The sequence below is a fragment of the Corvus brachyrhynchos genome, unplaced genomic scaffold, assembly GCF_000691975.1.
Source record: "Corvus brachyrhynchos isolate BGI_N302 unplaced genomic scaffold, ASM69197v1 scaffold139, whole genome shotgun sequence".
Classification (NCBI taxonomy): Eukaryota; Metazoa; Chordata; class Aves; order Passeriformes; family Corvidae; genus Corvus; species Corvus brachyrhynchos.
This window is the reverse complement of record NW_008246062.1, coordinates 2033233-2053027: the sequence shown is the minus strand read 5'-3', so window position 1 is coordinate 2053027 and position 19795 is coordinate 2033233. Positions and strand designations below refer to the sequence as shown.

The 19795-nt window shown below is 40.6% G+C and overlaps 1 protein-coding gene across 1 annotated transcript in view; it reads right to left on the bottom strand.

Annotated features, from left to right (window-relative positions):
- KIAA1328 (KIAA1328 ortholog) overlaps nt 1–19795 on the bottom strand; it is a gene marked incomplete at its 5' end in the record, with an annotated part of 167931 nt that overhangs the window by 92103 nt on the left and 56033 nt on the right. The window contains one exon of the mRNA XM_017746573.1: nt 11038–11165. Within this exon, the coding sequence (XP_017602062.1) occupies nt 11038–11165 (128 nt within the window). The remainder of the gene's footprint in view (nt 1–11037; nt 11166–19795) is intronic.

Here is a 19795-nt window from a genome sequence, read left to right as displayed (position 1 = left end):
CTGCCTTATATCATACAGCATTGGAGGGAGGAGTTTTCCCCATGTTGAATACTTGCTAACTGAGCTCTCCTTACATTATCTTACAACTAGACCTACAATTCAACTTTGCATTTACACAGCATTTTAAATTCACTGAGCTTACATTCTCTAACAAACACTGGGCACCATCTCCTATTTAAAGAGCCACAAACTAATCCAGAAAGCAATTAAATAACTTGATGGCAATACAGCAACAGAACAGAATTAGATCCCAATTCATCTGCTTGCCAGCCCTCACCTACCTGGTAGACCACAGTAGCAGTCCCAGCTGCACACTTGCATGCAGAATTCTCATAGTCAGCACAAGTAATGAAAAATATTAATCAAAACTTCTCATGTCCCATTAATGATATTCCCATGGAAAAAAAATGAAAAACAATGGCCTAAATATTTAAAGACCTTTTTAAATGTGTTTCTGAGCTCTCATTTCTGCAAGTAAAAAGGACTACCTCCAGACCTATTCCTGGCTCTGATTTTACCTGAACCTTTGGAATCTATAGTAAGGGCATAAGATAATGTTTCAAAAGGCTGACATCAGCTGATTAACCAGAATGTCCAAGTTATAAATAAGTAAATTAATTAATCTGGGACTTATTTCTGTGTTAAGATTTAGAAAAAGTAGAAAATACTGTAGTCACACAACCAGAGAGGGTATTATATTCAAAGCTTGCTACATGCATATCAGTTCAAGTGGGAATGCTGAACTTGTGCTGATGTTTCAGCCATAAGTTTGTGTCTTCAATGGGTGCTAAATATGGGTTTGCTAAAAACAAGGTTACTTACAAGTCAGTGTATTCATTCATGTGATGTTTGCACATGCACCCACATACACAGAACAGGAGGCTTTTTCACTGGCGGTGCTGGTCAGAAGCAAGTCCTTCCCACATGTCTGCTGATACAAGAACACCACTGTGCATCCCAGGTCCTCTATCCCTCCCAACCTCAAGATCTCCAGGGACCCCAAGGAAGTGTGCTCACACCTAATGCAAAAGTTACAGCTAAAAATAACTATTCTGTCTCCTTCAACCCCATGCCTAAACGTACACACTCATTAAAAGGGACACTCTCAAATACACCAAAACCACAAATGACAAGGAGTCCCAGAGTGCCTAGCTGAACAAGTTCTGAAGGATAAGTATTCAAAAAGAAGCCACATTAACTGTGGAATGCTGTGCTTTATATGAGCGGCATATGGATCTCAGGAAAAAAATGGTCTCCACAGCTGTCACTTAACATCCAAAAGAGTGACTTCAGTTGCTCACAGGCAACTACCTTTGCAGTCTTGTGCTCTCACTTAATGAGACAAACTCTCCGTTAAAATTTTCAGTCTCATTCTCTGTTGCCATGAACTTAAATGGTTCCTGACTAAAATGATGTTCTCAATATGACTGTGAATAAAAGCTTTTCTGCTGAGGTTTAAAAGTGAAAGCCTGCAAGAGTAGGTCCTTGACCTAGTCACAGAAGGGACCAAGGTTCTCAGAAGCAAACAACCCTTTAGGTTGGAAAAGACACCTAAGATCATGAAGTCCAACCATTAATCCAGCACTGTCATGCTCACCACTAAACCACGTCCCCAGCTGCCACATCTACACATCTTCTATATGTTTGCAGGATACAGAAGTGACTCCACCACTTCCCTGGGCAGGCTGTTCCAATGATTGACCCCTCTTTCGACGAAGAAATTTTTTCTCATATCCAACTTAAATCTGTCCTGGCACAACCTGAGGTCATTTCCTCTTGTCCAGTCCCTTGTTATTTGGGAGAAGAGACTGACCCACACCTAGCTACACCCTCCTTTCAGGTCATTGCAGCACGTGAGAAGGTCCCCCAAGTCTCCTTTTCTCCAGTCTGAATACCGCCAGCTCCCTCAGCTGCTCCTCACAGGACTTGTGCTCCAGACCCTTCCCTTTTCTGGACATGCTCCAGCACCTCTGTGTCCTTCTTGCTGTGAGGAAACAAAACTGAACCCAAGATTTGACGTGTGGCCTCACCAGTGCCCCCAGCACAGGGGGATGGGCACTGCCCTGGTCCTGCTGGCCACACTACTGCTGACACAAGCCCGGTGCCATTGGCCTTCTTGCCCAACTGGCCACACTCCAGCTCATGTTCAGCCACGGAAAACCAGCACCTCCAGGTCCTTTCCCACTCAGCAGCTACCCAGCCATTCTATCCCAGCCTGGAGCTGCAGGAGGTTGTTGTGACCCAAGGGCTGGTACTTGGCCTTGTTGAACCTTGCACACTTGGCCTTGGCCCACGGATCCAGCCTGTCCTGATCCCTCTGCAGAGCCTTCCTGCCCTCCAGCCACCCAACCTGGTGTTCTTCTCAAACTGACTGAGGGATCTCTCGATTCCCTCATTCAGATCATCGATAAAGATAAAAAACAGGGCTAGTCCTGGTACTGAGCCCTGGGGAACACCACTAGTGACCAGCCCCAGCTGGATGTAATTCCATTCACCAACACTCTTTGGGCTAGGCTATCCAGCTATTTTTTTTTCCCTAGTCACCAGTGCACTCATCCAAGCTATGAACAGCCAGTTTCTCCAGGAGAATGTTGCAGAAGACAGGGTCAAAAGCTTTACTAAATTCCAGGTAGACACCATCTCCAGCCTAATCCACCAAGCAGGTCTTCTTTGTGAAAATTCCTTGTTGGGGTTCCTCCCCCCTGCCATGGGGTCCTGGGAGAGGGGACCCTGGGCTAGGGGCATGGCCTAGGCACAGGGTCTCCCTGATCCCTGGTCACATGTACCCTAATCCTGTTCCCCATTGGTTATTTTGTGTTCCCCTGCCCGGGGAGGACCCTGGTTGTCCGGTGATTCCAGAGTCTTTTCGGCAGTCCCCCGGCCATGTGGCTGGAAAATAAAGATCTCTGAAACTTCTATCAAGAATCACTCCCTATTTCTTTCCATGGGTTCTCGCTGCCTATGGATGTTGCAGGAGACCCCACTGCAACAATTCCTCTGAAGTTTTAGAGCAGAGACATTCATCAGATGCATCGTACAACTAAGGTACTGATGGTCATGACTCAGCTCCAGAGAGTAAGAGGAGTTTTTGAAATTACACACCAGAAAACAGAAGACATCCTAAAGGATTTTTTTGGTCTGCTCCAGTCAATAGAATTGCTACCATTTATGGAGAACAGATGGGGAAAGATTTAACATGGAATTAAATGCATCTATTAAAGATTAATGAGAAATTACTTTATTTCAAGGCAGAGACCAATTTCAAGGTAATCCAGACTTCCAAGAGAGGTCAGAGGACATCATTTGCTTTCCTGCACTCTACATCTTAGTAAGTAACTCAGTCAGCCTGAGAGCCCATGCAGATGTGTGGGTAGCTTTGAATACTCGGTTTCAGATCGACCATTTTCTTGCATAGACAGGAGAAACTCATGTACCCCTTTTTCTGTTGACAGTACTATGAAACATCTTTGGCACATGATGGCTCTGAATGTCTACATGATCTGTTTCTACCCACATTCCAAAATCTGAAATTATACAAGCACAGTTTCAAAATGAAGAGCAATGTGTCTTACTATAAGCCAAAGAGAGAGACATGGCAGACATTTTCTGGCACTTGCCATAAATAGACGGCAACCAAAAATTGTTATGCAATGATATTTAATGCATTCACTGGATCAGAGACAGGTAAACATGCTGCTGTTAACCAAAAATCACATGCAATATGTATGCAGACTTGCAGTAAATGCTGTGGATGCATGGCCTGTGCTGATGCCACCTCACCAGTTACATTCTGCTTATATAAGGAGATGAGTCCAACTGTCTCAAGAACTTAAGAAATTTGTCCTATGGTGGGTAAAATCCCAGAAGGAGACTCCTTACAAACTTCAAATGGCAAACTGTGCATCAGAAAAACTTTAAGTTTGAACTTTTTGCAGCTCAAAATGAAAGACTCAAGCTAAATCTTAGGGTATTCAGAACCAACTCGAAGAGATATTTCTGCAGGCAATCATCCTGGTACAGACAGATAACGAATTCCCACCTTCTTAGCTGAAAGAAAATTACACCCTCGGCTCTCATGAAAAATCTTTCTGCCATACAAAGACCAACCTTTAGTGCCCTGAACTGATAATCACCTGGCTTTCATTAAATAAAGACACTTCTAATTAAACACCCTGATCAACACACAAAAATGTGTGCTTTGCAGGCAAGAGATGGCAAGCAATTTATCTTTCAATATAGTAATCGCTTATATCACGCTATCTGTAATCTACAGTGATGAATAAAGGTATTTAGATTATGAAATCCTAGATGAACTACAGACTATATTCATTTCAACAGCAAGAAATGACAACTCTAACTGTCTGCATTTTCAGAAATAGGATTCCAACTGTTGGACTGGCGCAGAAGCATTTTCACTTTTTACCAAAATATGTTCTCATGGAATCATCTCCCTCTTGAAGGGCAGGTGATGAGAGAATATACAACAGTCACTGAAAAATTCAAGTTGGATGGGTACTGTGGTAGTTATCTGGTCTACACCTCACCAAAACAAGGCAAGCTTCAAAGTATATTAGGTTCCTGGTTCAACTGGACTTTGAAAGCTACCAGGAACAACTTTCCTGAAGTTCAGGAAGGTAATGTTAATGACAATATGAAAGACATGCCACACTTGGAGGAATCAGACACGTCTAGAAACTGGGAACTGGTGAATTGAGGATGTAAGTATATGAGAAACTGATTTTCAAAAGTCTCAAGTTTTGAAAAAGGCTAAATACTGCTGAATCAAAGGGCACGTGCATAGGTGAAATGGACTATACAACAGTAGTGCCAGCGTATCGCTAGGCAGCTACACTCCTAATGACTGCCAGGTAAACAGCAACTCCACAAAGTGATGGATAGAACAGAAGTTTCCTTCCTCACAGCCTGTAGCATAATACAAAGTCTTTGACAGCAAGTGCATTCATATGCAGCCTTGAATCCACTGAAGAAAGCCTTACTCCCGCTTCAAAGTGAGAGGATGCTGGTGAGTATGGCCACAATGCATTCTCCCAAGAGCCACTACAAGTTAGACTGGAGAAATTGCAAGATCAGATCTAAGAGTTTGCAAAGTGCTTCTCAAGGACAGGAAGTTCTGCTGCAAATTTAAATGCTCGTATAAATCCAGAGGTGATGTTTCGCAAGTATAACAGTATCATCAGAAGCCTACAAAGCCAAGAGGATGTTTTGATCTTGGAGAATGGAAAGAAAGGCACTGTCTTCTTTCCAGATTTATCCCCCAACAGAAAAATATACACCAGACACGACAGCTCACCCAAGGAAAGATTTCCACAGGAGGGACAGTTTTTAAAGCTAAATGGATAAAACTGAGAGAGGCATATTCAAAGAAAACAAAAGGAAAATCAAAATATCTTAAGGAGACTAGAGACAAGACTGATTAAAGACTGTAGAACAAAGAGATGGTGAACTGGCACCAATCTCAGTTAAGCAGTGAACTGAGTGAGTTGAGAGTGAAGTGCTTATCACTAGGAATACAGTGTCATCCACATCAAGAAAATAGACAGGGTGAGCCAAACAGTTCTACTCTGGCACACATTCCAGGGGATTGAGTGTGGGTGGAATTCTGTTGTGAATGCTAGCAACACACAGGTATTGCAATACTGGTATTTCCTTTTTGCTTAAATATTTATATCCATCTGCATTCCTGTTCAGTGTTAACATTTGTTAGAAAAGACAGGTAAATGAACTATGACCTAGTATCTTAGAGGTAAAAGGGAAAAAAACATTATTTTTCTTCATGTTATTATAGGGTAGTCTATTCCAGATCACCCTATGTTTGAAATATCACTGCTAATCACTTTGAACACCCATGAAAAAGCACCCGAAATCTGACATTCTCAGTAAAAAAACAGAAAGAATGAGGATAAAAACATTATCTCATTTTTACAGATAAGAGAGGCACAGAGAGAGATCAGAGGATTTGCAGAAAGTAACACAGGTAATGCAAGGCTATTCCTGACAGTTACTCATGCTAAAACTGTCTCTGTTGGCCTTGCAAAATTATTCCAATACCCTTGAGTCCCAACTCAAATTAGTTCTTTATTTATTATCCCAGTTTTCAAGTATCTTTCAGATGGGCTCATCCATTGTTCCCATACAGCTGGGTAAACAGACAAAGTCAATTCTATCATGCAGGTTTACCTTATAGCATTCAAAACCCTTTGCATGTGTGGGATTTTTTTTTTTTTCTTTAAGCAAGCTAAGAATGTGTTTAAAGGTGACCTGTGCTGGAAAAAAAAATCGAACTGGGGAAGTTTAGGGACAGAAAAGCTTCTGAAGATTGGTGTGTTTCGATATCTTTGTCAAAGAAAAAAAATTAATAAATCAAGTAAGTAACGTTTGAAGTTTTAATATGTAATCATCCTTATTATGGCAAAAAAAAAAAAAAAAGGCACGAATCTTATTTTCCAATATGAAAAAAAAGCAAGGCTTATGGCTTTTTTCAGATTTTACTGTGAAGTGATACAACTGCATTCAACAATTTTTAAGAAGTGATAAAAGAGAAATAGCAACATTAAAAAAAAAAAAGTTAAAAAAAAAAAGCCTTCCCAAAAGTCAATTTTGTTAGGATTTTACAATACATCCAAAGCAGACCATGTTTTTCAGGACGCTTGCATGGTGCTTAGCATTGAACAGTACCTTCCTCCTGATGAAGGCCACTGGCAGACCCCCCAAAAGAGGAGGCAGACATCAGAACACAGAAGGAGAGGGGAAATGATACACCATTGAAAATAAATTCTTGATATTCCCTTCCATTTATAATCCCACTCCATATCCATGCTTTTTCTACACAAGGAAGAACTGAAGCCTCACACACACACACACACACACAAGAATCTTCGTGAATCGAGGGAATTGGCAGATGTGTTGGTAATCTTCCACAAATAAGAAACAAACTCTGCCAGCTGTACTTGTAAATTCAAAGATTAACATTAATAAGCAGGGCCGAGACCACAGGTATTATCCTTCCTTAAGGTGATAGAGCTCAAGAGCCCCAGTTCTGCAGAAACTTATCTGCCTGTCCAACTTCAGAGCCTCAAGTCCTAGCCTACACTGCAAAACATCTACAGATTCATCAGCCAGTACTTGCCAAAGCAAACTGGATTCTTGCCACTGTTTGAGATGGCAGTGAAGTAGCAAGTATATAAACTAGGTCAGACATGATTACCTAGAACAAGGGCAATTTTCTTTACATGTCTGTGTAAAGCTTCTGACAAAGACTGAACATTTGGGCACTGCAGAGAGTATATCCAAAAATCATTTTTGATAGAAAAGTTTAACTGCATTTTAATATGAATTATATTTTCTATTAACAGCAAGGCAGAAGCCTATTTTGCAGTAAAGCTCTTCCTTTACCAAAGTGCTATCTCTCTGAATCTGAGTCAACTTTAGTGACCACTTTAATATTCACTTTACAATTAATGCTTCTTTTTATGGGTTGGTAGAAGGTAAACCAATTTCAGTTCGGCTTCTAGGTATTGAATTTATTATAAAAAGTTATGTACTTAAAACTCCTATAATGAAACCAGAGGCATCATGAGATATTAACCTAGAGTTAATGCTGAGAAGGCCAGTTTGAATAATTCAATTCATGTCACCTTAAGTATCTTTTCAAATGGAATTAACTTTATCTCACAAAAAAACGGAAGTTCCATGTTCCAGTTACTGATTATTGACTCCATGAGAGTTCTGACTTAAATCATCTTACCACCATCTTCCCAGCAATTTTATTTCACTACTACCAGGATGCTTCTTCACATTTTGAGGGCTGACTTTCATTATAATGAAGCAATATTAGCTAAGGGAAAAACATGGTTTCAGAGTTACTGCTATCGTTAGGTGATACTAAAACAGACAAAAATAGAAGTCCACACCAAAGCATCAGCATTAGTTCAGTACAGCTACAAACCAGGGCTGCATTTCAGCCACATGCACACAGCTACTGCAGTCGTTTACATCCTATAGAACTCCACCTCTTTTTACAACGATGCCATCGATGTTTCATAATGCTGCAGTTCTCTTTACTTGTTAATTATCTTATCCTGACAGAAAACCCGGCACTTAAACACTGAAAGGAGATGTTTTCAAATACCTATCTAAGCCCAGGGGAAAGTGGTAGCTCATGATCAGCATTATGGTAGGGTAAGAATGAGGGAGACAGGCACGTGAAAGCAGAAGCAGGAGGTGTTAAGATATAGGTGTAGCTCTAGAAATTACTCCAAACAAGTAAGGAAAACGAACAGAAACAAGAAAGAACAGCTCAAAATAGGCAGAACAAAGAAGTGCTTCATTACAGATTACAACTGTGCTGTCCAAGGTTTCTGCAAGACATGGGAAAATCGGAACAACATCGCACATGGAAATACAGACACCCCAGTAAGATCAGCAGTGTCCTAAAACAGGAAACTTTGATTATGTCTCCTAGACAGTTCTCTGAGGACAAAACTATGTAGCAAACTAGTTGTCTTTCTTTAAACACAGACAAATCCAGGATTTCTTCAACTCAGACAAAAACGAGCAAGGAAAATATTTCAAATGCATCTGGATTCAAACAAAACTCAGGAAGACTTTCATTAGCCTAATATTTCAGTAAGGTGGCTATTGTAAAAGTCCACCTTAAAACAGAAAAAGCTTCAGCGGGGCAATAAGAACTGGCATGGGCAGCAGTCGGAACAGCAGGAAAGTGTTCTGGGTCTGTCCTCTTCCAATTCTTTCCTCTCAAAAATCCCTCCCCTGTTGTGTTTCCCCTGGGACAGACCCCATCCAGGCAGACAGAACAATGCCGGCCTGAACTACTGTGTTAAGACAACACTGAAATAGAACAAAGAGACCCATCAGGACAGTGAGAGCTCATAGTTCAGGTATTAAAAGATGTGTGAAAATAACAGGTAAGTCCATCAAGAAGCAGCCCAGTGACCTTTCTTGGGTTTCGAAAGCTATCCCATGAAGGAGTGAGTGAGGAAAAGAACGGACAGAGTGGTGCAGTCTTGCTCACCTCTCCACAGTTTCTGAGCTGTGAGGAGAAACAGCACAAAGTGCTTGTTTGGGTGAAAAACGGTAACCATTTATAGAGCCAAATGAAAAGAACGAGAAAATTAAAGAGGAAGGCTAGAAACATCAGAAACATTTTGCATGCTACAAGAAAAACCAGTTGAAGCATGTTTTGACAGGTTTTAATCTATACCTACAAAGCTTTGCACGCAACAAGAGGACCAGGGTAATTTCAGACTTGCTAGGCTGGAGCTGTAGAGTATGTAACTATAAATGAAATTTCAAGGCAAACCTCGATATAATATCTGAATTTGCATTTGTGGACAAAAGTACCTGTAAGTATAGAGAAAAGAAATAATGGAATCAAAGATGAGCTTGATAAAACTTCACACATGAAACCAGAAAACAACTTTAAAGAATTCTCTTTGTATATACTGATAGAGTGATTAGGAAGACAGAAGAACAAGAGGAGATGAACGTGGATTGTTGAACCGATTTGACAGTCAGGGGGCTAAAGGTTTCCTATTATCTGCTTCCATGCTTTTGTTCTGTAGATGTGATGACACCGGATCCCTCAATACAAAGGTCTAACCTAGTATAGGATAAATGTATTTGAAGCTGAAAGACTAGAGATGAAACACTCAGGCCAAAACCAGAAGGAAGGATTGGCATCACCCAAAACACAGCTGCCACAGTGCTGTTGGACTACATGGACTCCTCTGGACAATTTTCCATGGAGATCCCCAGCAAGCTGCATACCGTACAAGCAACAACACAGACATCACCCATTCTGGGAGGAGGATATTCTTGTTTTGGACTCAATGCCATCACAAAAATGGATGGCAGATATAAACACAAAAGAATAGAAATGAAATGTTTACAAAAGATTAAAAGCCTGACAACCAGCTCAATGTCTAACAATGTTGGACAAAAAAAAAAAAAAAAGCTAAGAAAACCCTAAAAAAACCACATCATCAGGACAAAAAAACCCCACTCCTGATGACAATGAAGTCAGAGTATTACTACCTGCTTCCTGAAGAGAATCAAAAGACTCTTTCCTGCACAGTCTCCTGAGAAGCAGGATCTGCTGTATAATTCTCACAGCAGGGAACCACTGAGACGCCAGAATCAGGCCTCCTTTTGGATACTCTGTGCTGATGACTTTACTTCTAGCCCTGTTATAAATAAGCCTTTTAGACTGTTCCAGCAGAAGAGAGGATCAAGGGCATAACCTCTACAAAAAGGCATGGTCTTAATGTAAGATGGATTCTGGAGATCTGCAGATGGAAGCTGCTACCAGCGAACAGCAAGCAAGAACATGGGGTAGAGCACTTGCATAGGCAGTCTTCTCTTCCAGGGTATGATCTGCCATCAGCAGGGATGCAAACCGAGCACCTACCTACCAGAAAAAAATTTCAAGCAACCATGTTCTCGAGGTTTTGGGCACCTACATCAGAGAAACAGTTTACCACTTAATTTAACACGTATCCCCTAGCCAACGTTTTCTGGTTTTAACTGCATATAGAACTATAGGTCTTCTATAAATAGCTCAAATGAGATGAGCTGCTTTACGGACTTGAGAAAGCTTTTATTGACCAAATACATCATCTGTAATGCCCTTTTCAATCATCAAAAGCCACAATGTGAAAGGCTGTATCTTCAGTGACTGTGATTATTTTCCTGTTTAAATAACAGGACAGAAAACAGAAGAGCATCTTAACTTTTTCCTTGGCAAAGGTGTGGGTTCCCATGATTCTTACTCCATTACAACATGGTCAATTAACTTCACCTATATTATTGACCCAAAAGTTGTAGGGGTTTTTTTGTTTGTTTTCCTGCAATCCGTGTATTAAGGGAAGGACTCACAGGAAACCAATCACAAAATAGGATTCAATACTTTATGATGCAAGATAATACACTTACAGCAACAAAAAGATGTTTTGACTAAGTCATTGAAAGAAAAAAAGGAGATGGCAAAAGAGAGCTTACCTTCTGCTCCTTTTCCTTGGCAGCACTGAGTTCAGAAAGGGAGTGTGATAGCTTTTCTTGCTGCTCAGCCAGGTACTTCTGATAGAGGCTCAAAAGTTCTTGGCATTCTCTATACTGCTGCTGCAGAGGTGAGACATCAGAAGTTAAGGGAAAAACACTCTTTAGCAAACAGTTATAGCCAAATATATACCAACTTACTCTGTGTAAATCTGATTTAGATCCATAACAGTTCAATTTAAAAACAGATACCGTGGGTTTAAGTAGCGCCTAATGATGATAAATCTGCTTAGAGATGAATGTTCAAGTACAACCTTCTTTCTACTCAGAGTGGAAAAAGAAGAATTGCACCAAATTCTTTTATCATCGGAAAAGGGACAGCAGCAGGAGGCAGGTGATGACATTGTTTCAGCTGGAACAACTACAAGCCTCTGATTCGTATTCAGCAAAGCCAGCCATTACAAGTGTTTATTTATAAATAAATAAATAGCCAGCCAAGTAAGTAAATAGTCCATTTTTAAGCACAGACATCGATTCACAAGCCCACATACCCAAATCTAATCTCTTTGCTTGAGCACCAGTGGCTCAAAACCCCACAGTCACAGATGCAGTGCTACAGGCCTTTTACAGACCAGCAATAATTTTTGGACAGTAATCTGGAGAAGCAGCAACTTTGGTGTTTGCAAGGATATTAGCAACAGTGTCCTGCCTTGCTTGCAGCATTGAAATTCCAACAGGAGATAAATCTGCTCTTCACCTGTCATTGTGTAATTCCCTCCCTTGCTCATGTAGCATGGTAAACCATTTATGCTCCCTCTCTCCCCCCTCACTTTTAATTATGCATGCAGATGGGATAAGGGCTCGCTGTCCAAAGAGATTACTCTGAATAAATACTTTAATAACAAGTCACTGCAATTAAGGTAGGGAACAAAAACTTCTTCAATCTATAAAACGGTGTTGAGTTACAGATTTCCTTAACATTTTTATGATCTAATCATTGCTTCTGGGCAAATTCATGTTGCAATCACTTTTGCCAATCATGGCTGCATAAATAACTCACTGCTTTGTTATTCCCTGTTATGACCCTAAGGGGTTTTTTTTTGGTTCAGTTTTGTTGCCTTTCCTTCCCTCCCCCCCCCACCCCCCTTTATTCTTTTTCCAGGACGGGTGGCCTTGCCAGGGCTTCATTTTTGTTGTTGTTTGGTTGGTTTTCTTTCCTTTAAATAAAAGGCTACAGAGAGAATAAGCAAAACATTTTAGGAAGGAATGGAAGGTTAATAAACCCCAATGTTGAAATCAATCAGGAGAGCTCTCATAACACCTTTGCTAAGCACCTGGAAATATGGGAGGGTACAAACAATGGTCTTAACAAGCTAATTGCATTCCAGAGCCAGCCTGCCTGAAGCCAGAGCTGTTTTACATTTCAGTTCATTTCGTCAGAGAGCACCAAAAGGCTGAAGTGATTTGTGGTGGTCTCAGGAGTCTCTGCCAGCTATGATGTATATAAAAGGAATTTTTTATTCCAGTTGTAACCATAGGCAGTAATGTTTATAGTAGGTGAACATATTAGCCTGGACGCAGGGCATGAATTTTACTTTAGCAAAAGCCAGTTCATTTATACAGCCTAAGAGTTAAATGTCGGTATTTGAAGACAAATTATAGGGAAATTCATTTAAACCCATGTTATGTGGCAGAATATAAAAACGGACAGTCCTATCTATCTTTATCAATTTTTTACAGCCCTCTTAATTCACTTTGCTTCCAGCAACCCCTTCCCCACAAAACAGATTTTGCCCTCTCCTCCCTCCAGCTAGCACACTGCTGGCACCAGGAATGAGTACCCTGAACAGCCTTGGGGCACACAAGTGATGGCCAGGCAGCCACCCTCACTCTTGCCACAGTGTTAGTGTCAGTCCTACTGGAAAGCCAGGCAAGACTGCCCCTCACTCCCAAGCACCATTAAAAAGATGCCCCATTTGTGCTTCACAGACTGCAGAGCCGTCACTGTACACACGATGTGCATGTGACTGCCGTCACTGTACACCTTCTGCATGTGACTGCCAAATTCATTTAAAACACGACAAGCAAAATTAACATCAGCAAAGTATGCAAGCAAATCCTGATTGTCCAAGGGCCAGTTATGCAGTCATGAGTGGGAAGGGCAATAACTCACAAGCTTGAATGGCAGATGCCCCTGAAATTCTTGTGACATTTGGTCAGCCACAGTAAAACTTGGTGCATTAGAAGATTAAAACCTTGTTCATTCACACAATCACTCTACATTAAGTAAAGTATTGTTACAGCCACCACAGTCTAAGAGTTTAAAGCCCTGCTTTGCTTACTAAGTAAACATGAAGCTTTGAATATGAAAAAAGAATTCATTTGTTTAAGACATACGCAGAATAGCTGAAAGTATGGCAATTCTCAAAAATGTGCTGGTACATTTACTGCAGAATGTGCTCTTTACGGAAAAAAAAAAAAGAAAGCCTTAATATTAGACCTTACTACCTCATTCTATTGAATTTTTTGCTAAAAGCAGCAAGATGATCTCTTTTTTTCTCCTACAAATTAGGCGGGCAATACACAACACTGCCACAAAAACATTTAAGTCATTCAGATATAATAAGGTCATGCATCTACTAAGGCAATATAGTCTTTGGACAAATATATACGTTATGATAAATATGTTCATAATCTGCTTTAAAAAAAATGTTGTAAGTTTGAAAAAACAGTATATATAGTCCTATAAATTTGCATTCCAAAAAAAGTAATACACCTAAATGCATACATTAGGTAATTCTTCATGTGTTCAGGAGCACAAATATTGGATTTGCGAGATGCTAGTTACCTGGGAGAAGTGGTACTTGGCATTTCACTGAACAGTAGTTTTATGTCCAGGAAATATGCATCTGAATGCATTAGAGTAATACTTTTTATGCAGTTTATTAGTAAAGTATTAAGGTTGTATGTGGAGGGGGGAACAAAAAAAAAAATCAAAATTAGAAATGCAAAGGTTAGGATTTCAACAGCCACATTTACGTGCCATACTGCAAGTACTACATATTTTATAGAATAAATTAGTTAATTTTTTCACTGAATGTAAATCAAAGAACTAAGAGCTCATTTGTGGCTCTTAAGAGATAATAACCTCAGTGGAGATGGTTGGCTTTGAGAAGAGGGGCTGCCAGCACACAGTGGTGACACGTTTACAGAAGCCAGGGATGGATATCCAGGGAGCCAGGCAAAGAGCTTTTCCTTCGGGGTGAAGCTTCACAAGAAGGTACAACCAACTTCATGTTCAACTGCTTCCAAAGATACTCTCCCACTCGCTCCTTCCACCCACACCAGCTCTGCAGCCACCCCAGACCCCTCACTATGGGCCTGAGCAAACTGACCCAGCAAGGGAAAGGGATGGCCAGGCACAAGATCCAGCATGAGGCAAGCAGAGGGAATGGGAGCTGGGAGCAGAGGACACCTCTTCCAGCAAGAGGCACCAGTCTGGGAATATTTATCCATCTTGCAAAGTCTCAACCCTACCCTTCCTTCAGTTCCATTCTTAATCCTCAGGCTTTAAGGCTCCATGGCTACATCAAGTACTCACAGCTTACCCCTTGCTGAAATACTGCCAGCCTCCCACAGGCTGAGGTAGAACAAACAGCTGCAGTTCCTGCTTCCCCAGAAACTGGGAGGGAAAGGGCCTGTCTCTAGCACACCCACTGACCTCCTGCACTGTTCCCACTCCACTGTTTCCACTCCCACTTTGAATATAAGTGAATATACAATTAAAATCTGAAATGTTTTAGTGTAGAGCATCCAGCATCTACCTAAGAAGCTCTTGAATTCTACACATCAGCGTCCACATCCTTCTGCAAGCAACATTCATGCTACAGCAATTCAAACAACTGCTGGTCTCTTCAGGTCCAGGTTTCCAAACGAAGCCAACACCAGGCTACTCCATGAGGACTATTTACCAAAATTCTGCTTTTCTTGTATCACTTTCTGTAAGAGGGAAAAAGACAACCGGGCCCGAAGACAGAGAATCTTCTCCTTAGAAAGACTTCTTTGGGGGCCTTTATCATTTAAGAAGAAATGTTTAGTTTTATCTCACTTTATTTAAAAAATATATAAATTTAAAGCAGCTTCTGATCACAGCAAACTGAGGCTGGAAAAAACTTTTCTAGAAGCTACTAGCAAGGGAAGAGAACACAGCTAACGAGATTCTTTGCAATCAATCTAGTAACAAAGGCCCTTCTGTATTTTCAGAGTGTTTGTGAGAACTCACCACCTAGTGACACTTTCCTCACTGGTTTGCCAAGAGCATTTTCGGGTCAGGCAGTAGTTCTATTGTTCCCTTTTTACACATGGGAAAACTGTGTCACAGGGAGTCTTTGGGCATGTCTGAGCACACAGGTGCAGCCCAGCAGCCCCACGCTCCAGAAGCCAGCTCCAGGACACAGGTCTTGCAGCTGCAGGGTAAGTTAGCACAGTTTAGGCACAGCACTAACAGATTAGATTCATCTTGCACCTGATTAGCTCAGAGTTTGCCTGCATTCACCCATGCATAAAAGCCCTAACAGACCTCCCAAGCATCAAACAAGATGCCCAGTGATGACTCATTCCTGTAGTCCCTGACTGTAGCTTCAGCTTGGACTCTCCTCTCACTCAGGGCTACATTCTCTGATCCACGGCCAGAAGAGAACACAGGAGATGAATCTCATCTTCAGCCACAAGATGCTGCAGTCCCATCAGTCCCCATATCCAATGGAAGATTCTCTAGAGACTCAGAGCTATTACAGAGATATGCAAAGATAAATAAAGCAATCAAAGGAAAGAAAAAGTCAAACGCACACAAATTGGATCGGAATTTAAATCAGACAGCATTAATGTGAACTTTGTGGTAGAGATACAAGAAACTTTCAGTGATGTGATGAAGAAAGTTTTTTGGGATCTGCAACCATGACCCAGTAGCCACAAAACACTGGTCTTTTTAAATTTCTGCTTAAGGACATGCATCTAGAAACCCGACTAGTTATCATCATGTTGGCAGTTTCAGCAAAGACTTAACTCTCTTCACTGCCTCAGGTAGTCCCTTGAAGACAAATGCTGTGATAAAAACTAGACAAGGAAGGAGATGCTGAGGCAATGTCACTGACAGTGGGTTGATGAAGCTACACTGAGCACTGAGATGTTTTTGGTCTCCCAAGAAAAATCTACTCAGATAAATTGCAGGCAGAACTGAGCTTGTCTGCATGCTCTCCAAGCAGGTGCGTGTGCCAGACCCATTCAAGGAGCCATGCACAGTCCCAGCAGCACAGCATCAAGCACCACGTGCCTGCTTTAACTTACCTTGCTTCGATGTTTTTGTGGGGTTTGTTTGGGGTTTAGAGTCTTTTTGGCAGCAACAGCAACACTACACCACTTCCAGAATGCAGCTGGCCTGTGCTTGGCACTTGAAGAATGTCACAGCAAGCTCACAGCTGTTTAACAGACACACCACTGCATCCATAACTTTGGCACCATGTACTACAACATTTCACTGTACAGTTACTCAGTAGTCCAAAAACTACTTTAAAGAATGCTGCAAGAGTAAGAAAGCATTTCATCAAACTCAGGCAAAGCCCAAGACCCATGTAGCTGGGTCCCCAAACTATGCTATCCCTGTAGCTACAACTAAGGATCAAGCTACATCTAAACATTCATAGTACAAGGGAACCTAATTATAGTCTGCAGAGCCCCAAACACCCACAACAAATTCCACTACAAGTGTGCTCAGCTTGAACGGACCCACATTTTTTTTTCATGCATCACCCAAGCATGTATTTTTCACAGTATTTTGACACATGAAGCAATGGGGTTCATTTTCTGCCTTAATATTTTGCATATCAATAGGAGAGAGATACTGTGCCTTTTGGGAAAGAAGCAATACGTATGTCATTCTGATTTCCACCTGCAGGCTTTTTTCTTCCTAACCAAAGAAAGGATTAAAATAATGCAGCTTCAACTACTTACATATGAAAAGTCATATGAATAAAAATAAACTGCTGGTATTAATGAATTAACATGTAAAAGGAACACTTTCAAATATAAACTAAGATATTCTAAGCTCTTTCCTTTGGCATTTAACAATTACATACTTCATTGGAAGCTGACCCACATTTAATTTTAAACTACTGCTTGTGTTTAATACATACAGTCCTGTGCTTTGACAATCTCATCTCAGAAGAGCAACAGGACTACATTTTGGAAATCAGACTATCCAGGCACGGATCAAAGTCAACCCTAACATGTTTCTTCTGCCTTTAAAATTAAGAGAAATAAAATGAGTGGTTTGACTCTATGTGAATCATTGTTCTGAGAAAGGGTAGAGACTAGTAACTTCTATGAAAGTTTATTATCTAAACTCTGAAGTTGCTGCAAAGACTGAAGGTAATAAAATGTTTTATGAACAACTTCACTTCGCTCATTCTTATATAACTGAGTTTATGTGGACTCCCTGGCACAGTGATGCTAAGAACCTGTAGGGAACTTTCTGCACATCCACTTTTCGATGTATTAAAGAAATCATCTGGTGAGAGTCTGAACCTTATGAGCCTTCAATTCAAAACACAATTTCCTTCTGATCCAAATGCCTTAGGAAGCACAATTCTGAAAACACTATAAAGAAGCAAGTCACATACAATAAGATTGGAGTGATCTCCAATCTGAAGCCCAGCAGTTACATTTTAATTTACACTTGAATATTTTAATGTTGTTATCCAGTCAGTAAATTAACTCAAGATGCAAGAATAAAAAGGGAAGATGCATAGGGAAAAGGTCAGAAGGTCCACAAAAGTTAAGAACTTCACTCCTGTTTGAAGCATCAGCATTATGTTGTTGAATGCCACAGCTCTCATATAAAGGAATTGCTTAATACATTCCCATTCTGTTTGAAGGGAAATTAAATTTACATTCTTTGGGAATATGGTATTGTAATTAGTTCATGACTTGATTACACTTTGAAGTGAGCTGAGACTGCATATGGTGCATACAAATTAGTTAAGTTATGGTTACCTACCTACAGAAAAGCTACTGAGTTAAGAAAGTTAGGGACAAAGCCAGGGCGGTCCTTTGGAGCTTTCACAAAGCACACGTAAAACTTCAAATTCAAATCTAGTCTCTGGACTCACAGATGTCAGGTGTGAACAGAAATAAAAAACACAGTGTCCTAAACAGCTGAAGAGTTGTTTTCAAAAAATAATCTTTCCATTTCCATTTCTACAGCACCTGTAGAGCCACTGTTAAAACTGATCCTGAAGAAAAAGCAGTAAAGAAAAAACTTCCTACCCTGGTTAAATTCACCAGTATGATTTATCCAAGTACTTGTAATTTTGTAATTTCTTTTATAGACAGCCTAAGTTTTATATCATCTACCAAGATGCTCTGCTCCACACAGATGATGAAATTCCCAAGTTCGCTTTAACGCTCTGGAAAATATTGAGATGCACAATACAAATATAGTGCATCTAAAATTGGCCAAAGAAAAAGATAGCCCGTATGATTTCATGAGAGCAAGGAAAGCATTTAAACCTAAAACTAATTCCCAATATAGCAGATAAACTCAGAGAAGTCTCTAGCATACTTTCAAAATGCAAAAGCAGTTTAGGGTAGGGGATTTGATCCTATGTATTGAAAATCCTTTCCACAGGATATGCTAATCAAACTGGACAGCTTATCTGCCATGTTCTCTGGTTCAAAGGTGGGTAAGGACAAAAATATCACACGCCATCGTATGCCAACAGATGTGCCTGGATCGATAAATGCAAATACCATCTCAGAGCTCACATTTTCTATTCCAAGTGGAAAGCACATCTCCAGCCTTACCTTCATTACTACAAACAAAAGAATACTTACCAGCAAAGAAAAAAAAATAGAACAAAGATTTATTTTACAGCCTGGCTCTGCAAACAACTTTCTTTTACTGAAAAGGAAGGAAGAACATGACATACAGAAGACAAATTATGCCACTACATATACAGGGAAAACCATGCATTTTAATAATAATGAACATAAGGGATCTGATGAGAGATAAGCTAAAAACCTGAATACACAAAATACAGACCGCACAGATCATCATAACAAGATACAGGTCCTGGCATGGGCCATGAAAATTTTTACTTTTAGCTGAAGAACTGCTATGGCAGGAGATTTTTCTCACTGGCAAGAAGGAATTTGTCAGAACATACTTGCTCCTTTCAGGGGAGCTCTGCCAATGACTATAGTGACTTTCAGAATTTAAAGACTTCCTTTGGCATTTGCTTAAACGGCACAGCTACCCAGACTCTTCCACTGGAAACTGCGAAGGAACTTGTTACTTATGTATTTGTCTACCCACCAGTAAATGTACCATGCATTTTTTATGGAAGAAAGGAGCCTGGAGATTCAGACATACACAATTTCTGTGCAAAACAGTCCCAGCACCTGAGAACAACTCCACACATTTCATCATGTACGAGAGAAAATAATCACAACCTGCGCTATGTGAGAACACGAAGCCAAAAGGAGGCATTGTACCTATCACCATCCCACACAAAACCGGCGCTATTTTTCCTTCTACATATTTAGAGCGCAAAATTAAACAAATAAAAGGAACATTGCATAATTTAGCTTTCATTTTCTATCAAATTGCTCATAATTGTAACCATAAAATGATAATACTGTGCCATATGTGCATCTGCAGAGCCGGCAGCGGCACTGACCGGTCCCGGCCGCGCCAACAGTGGGG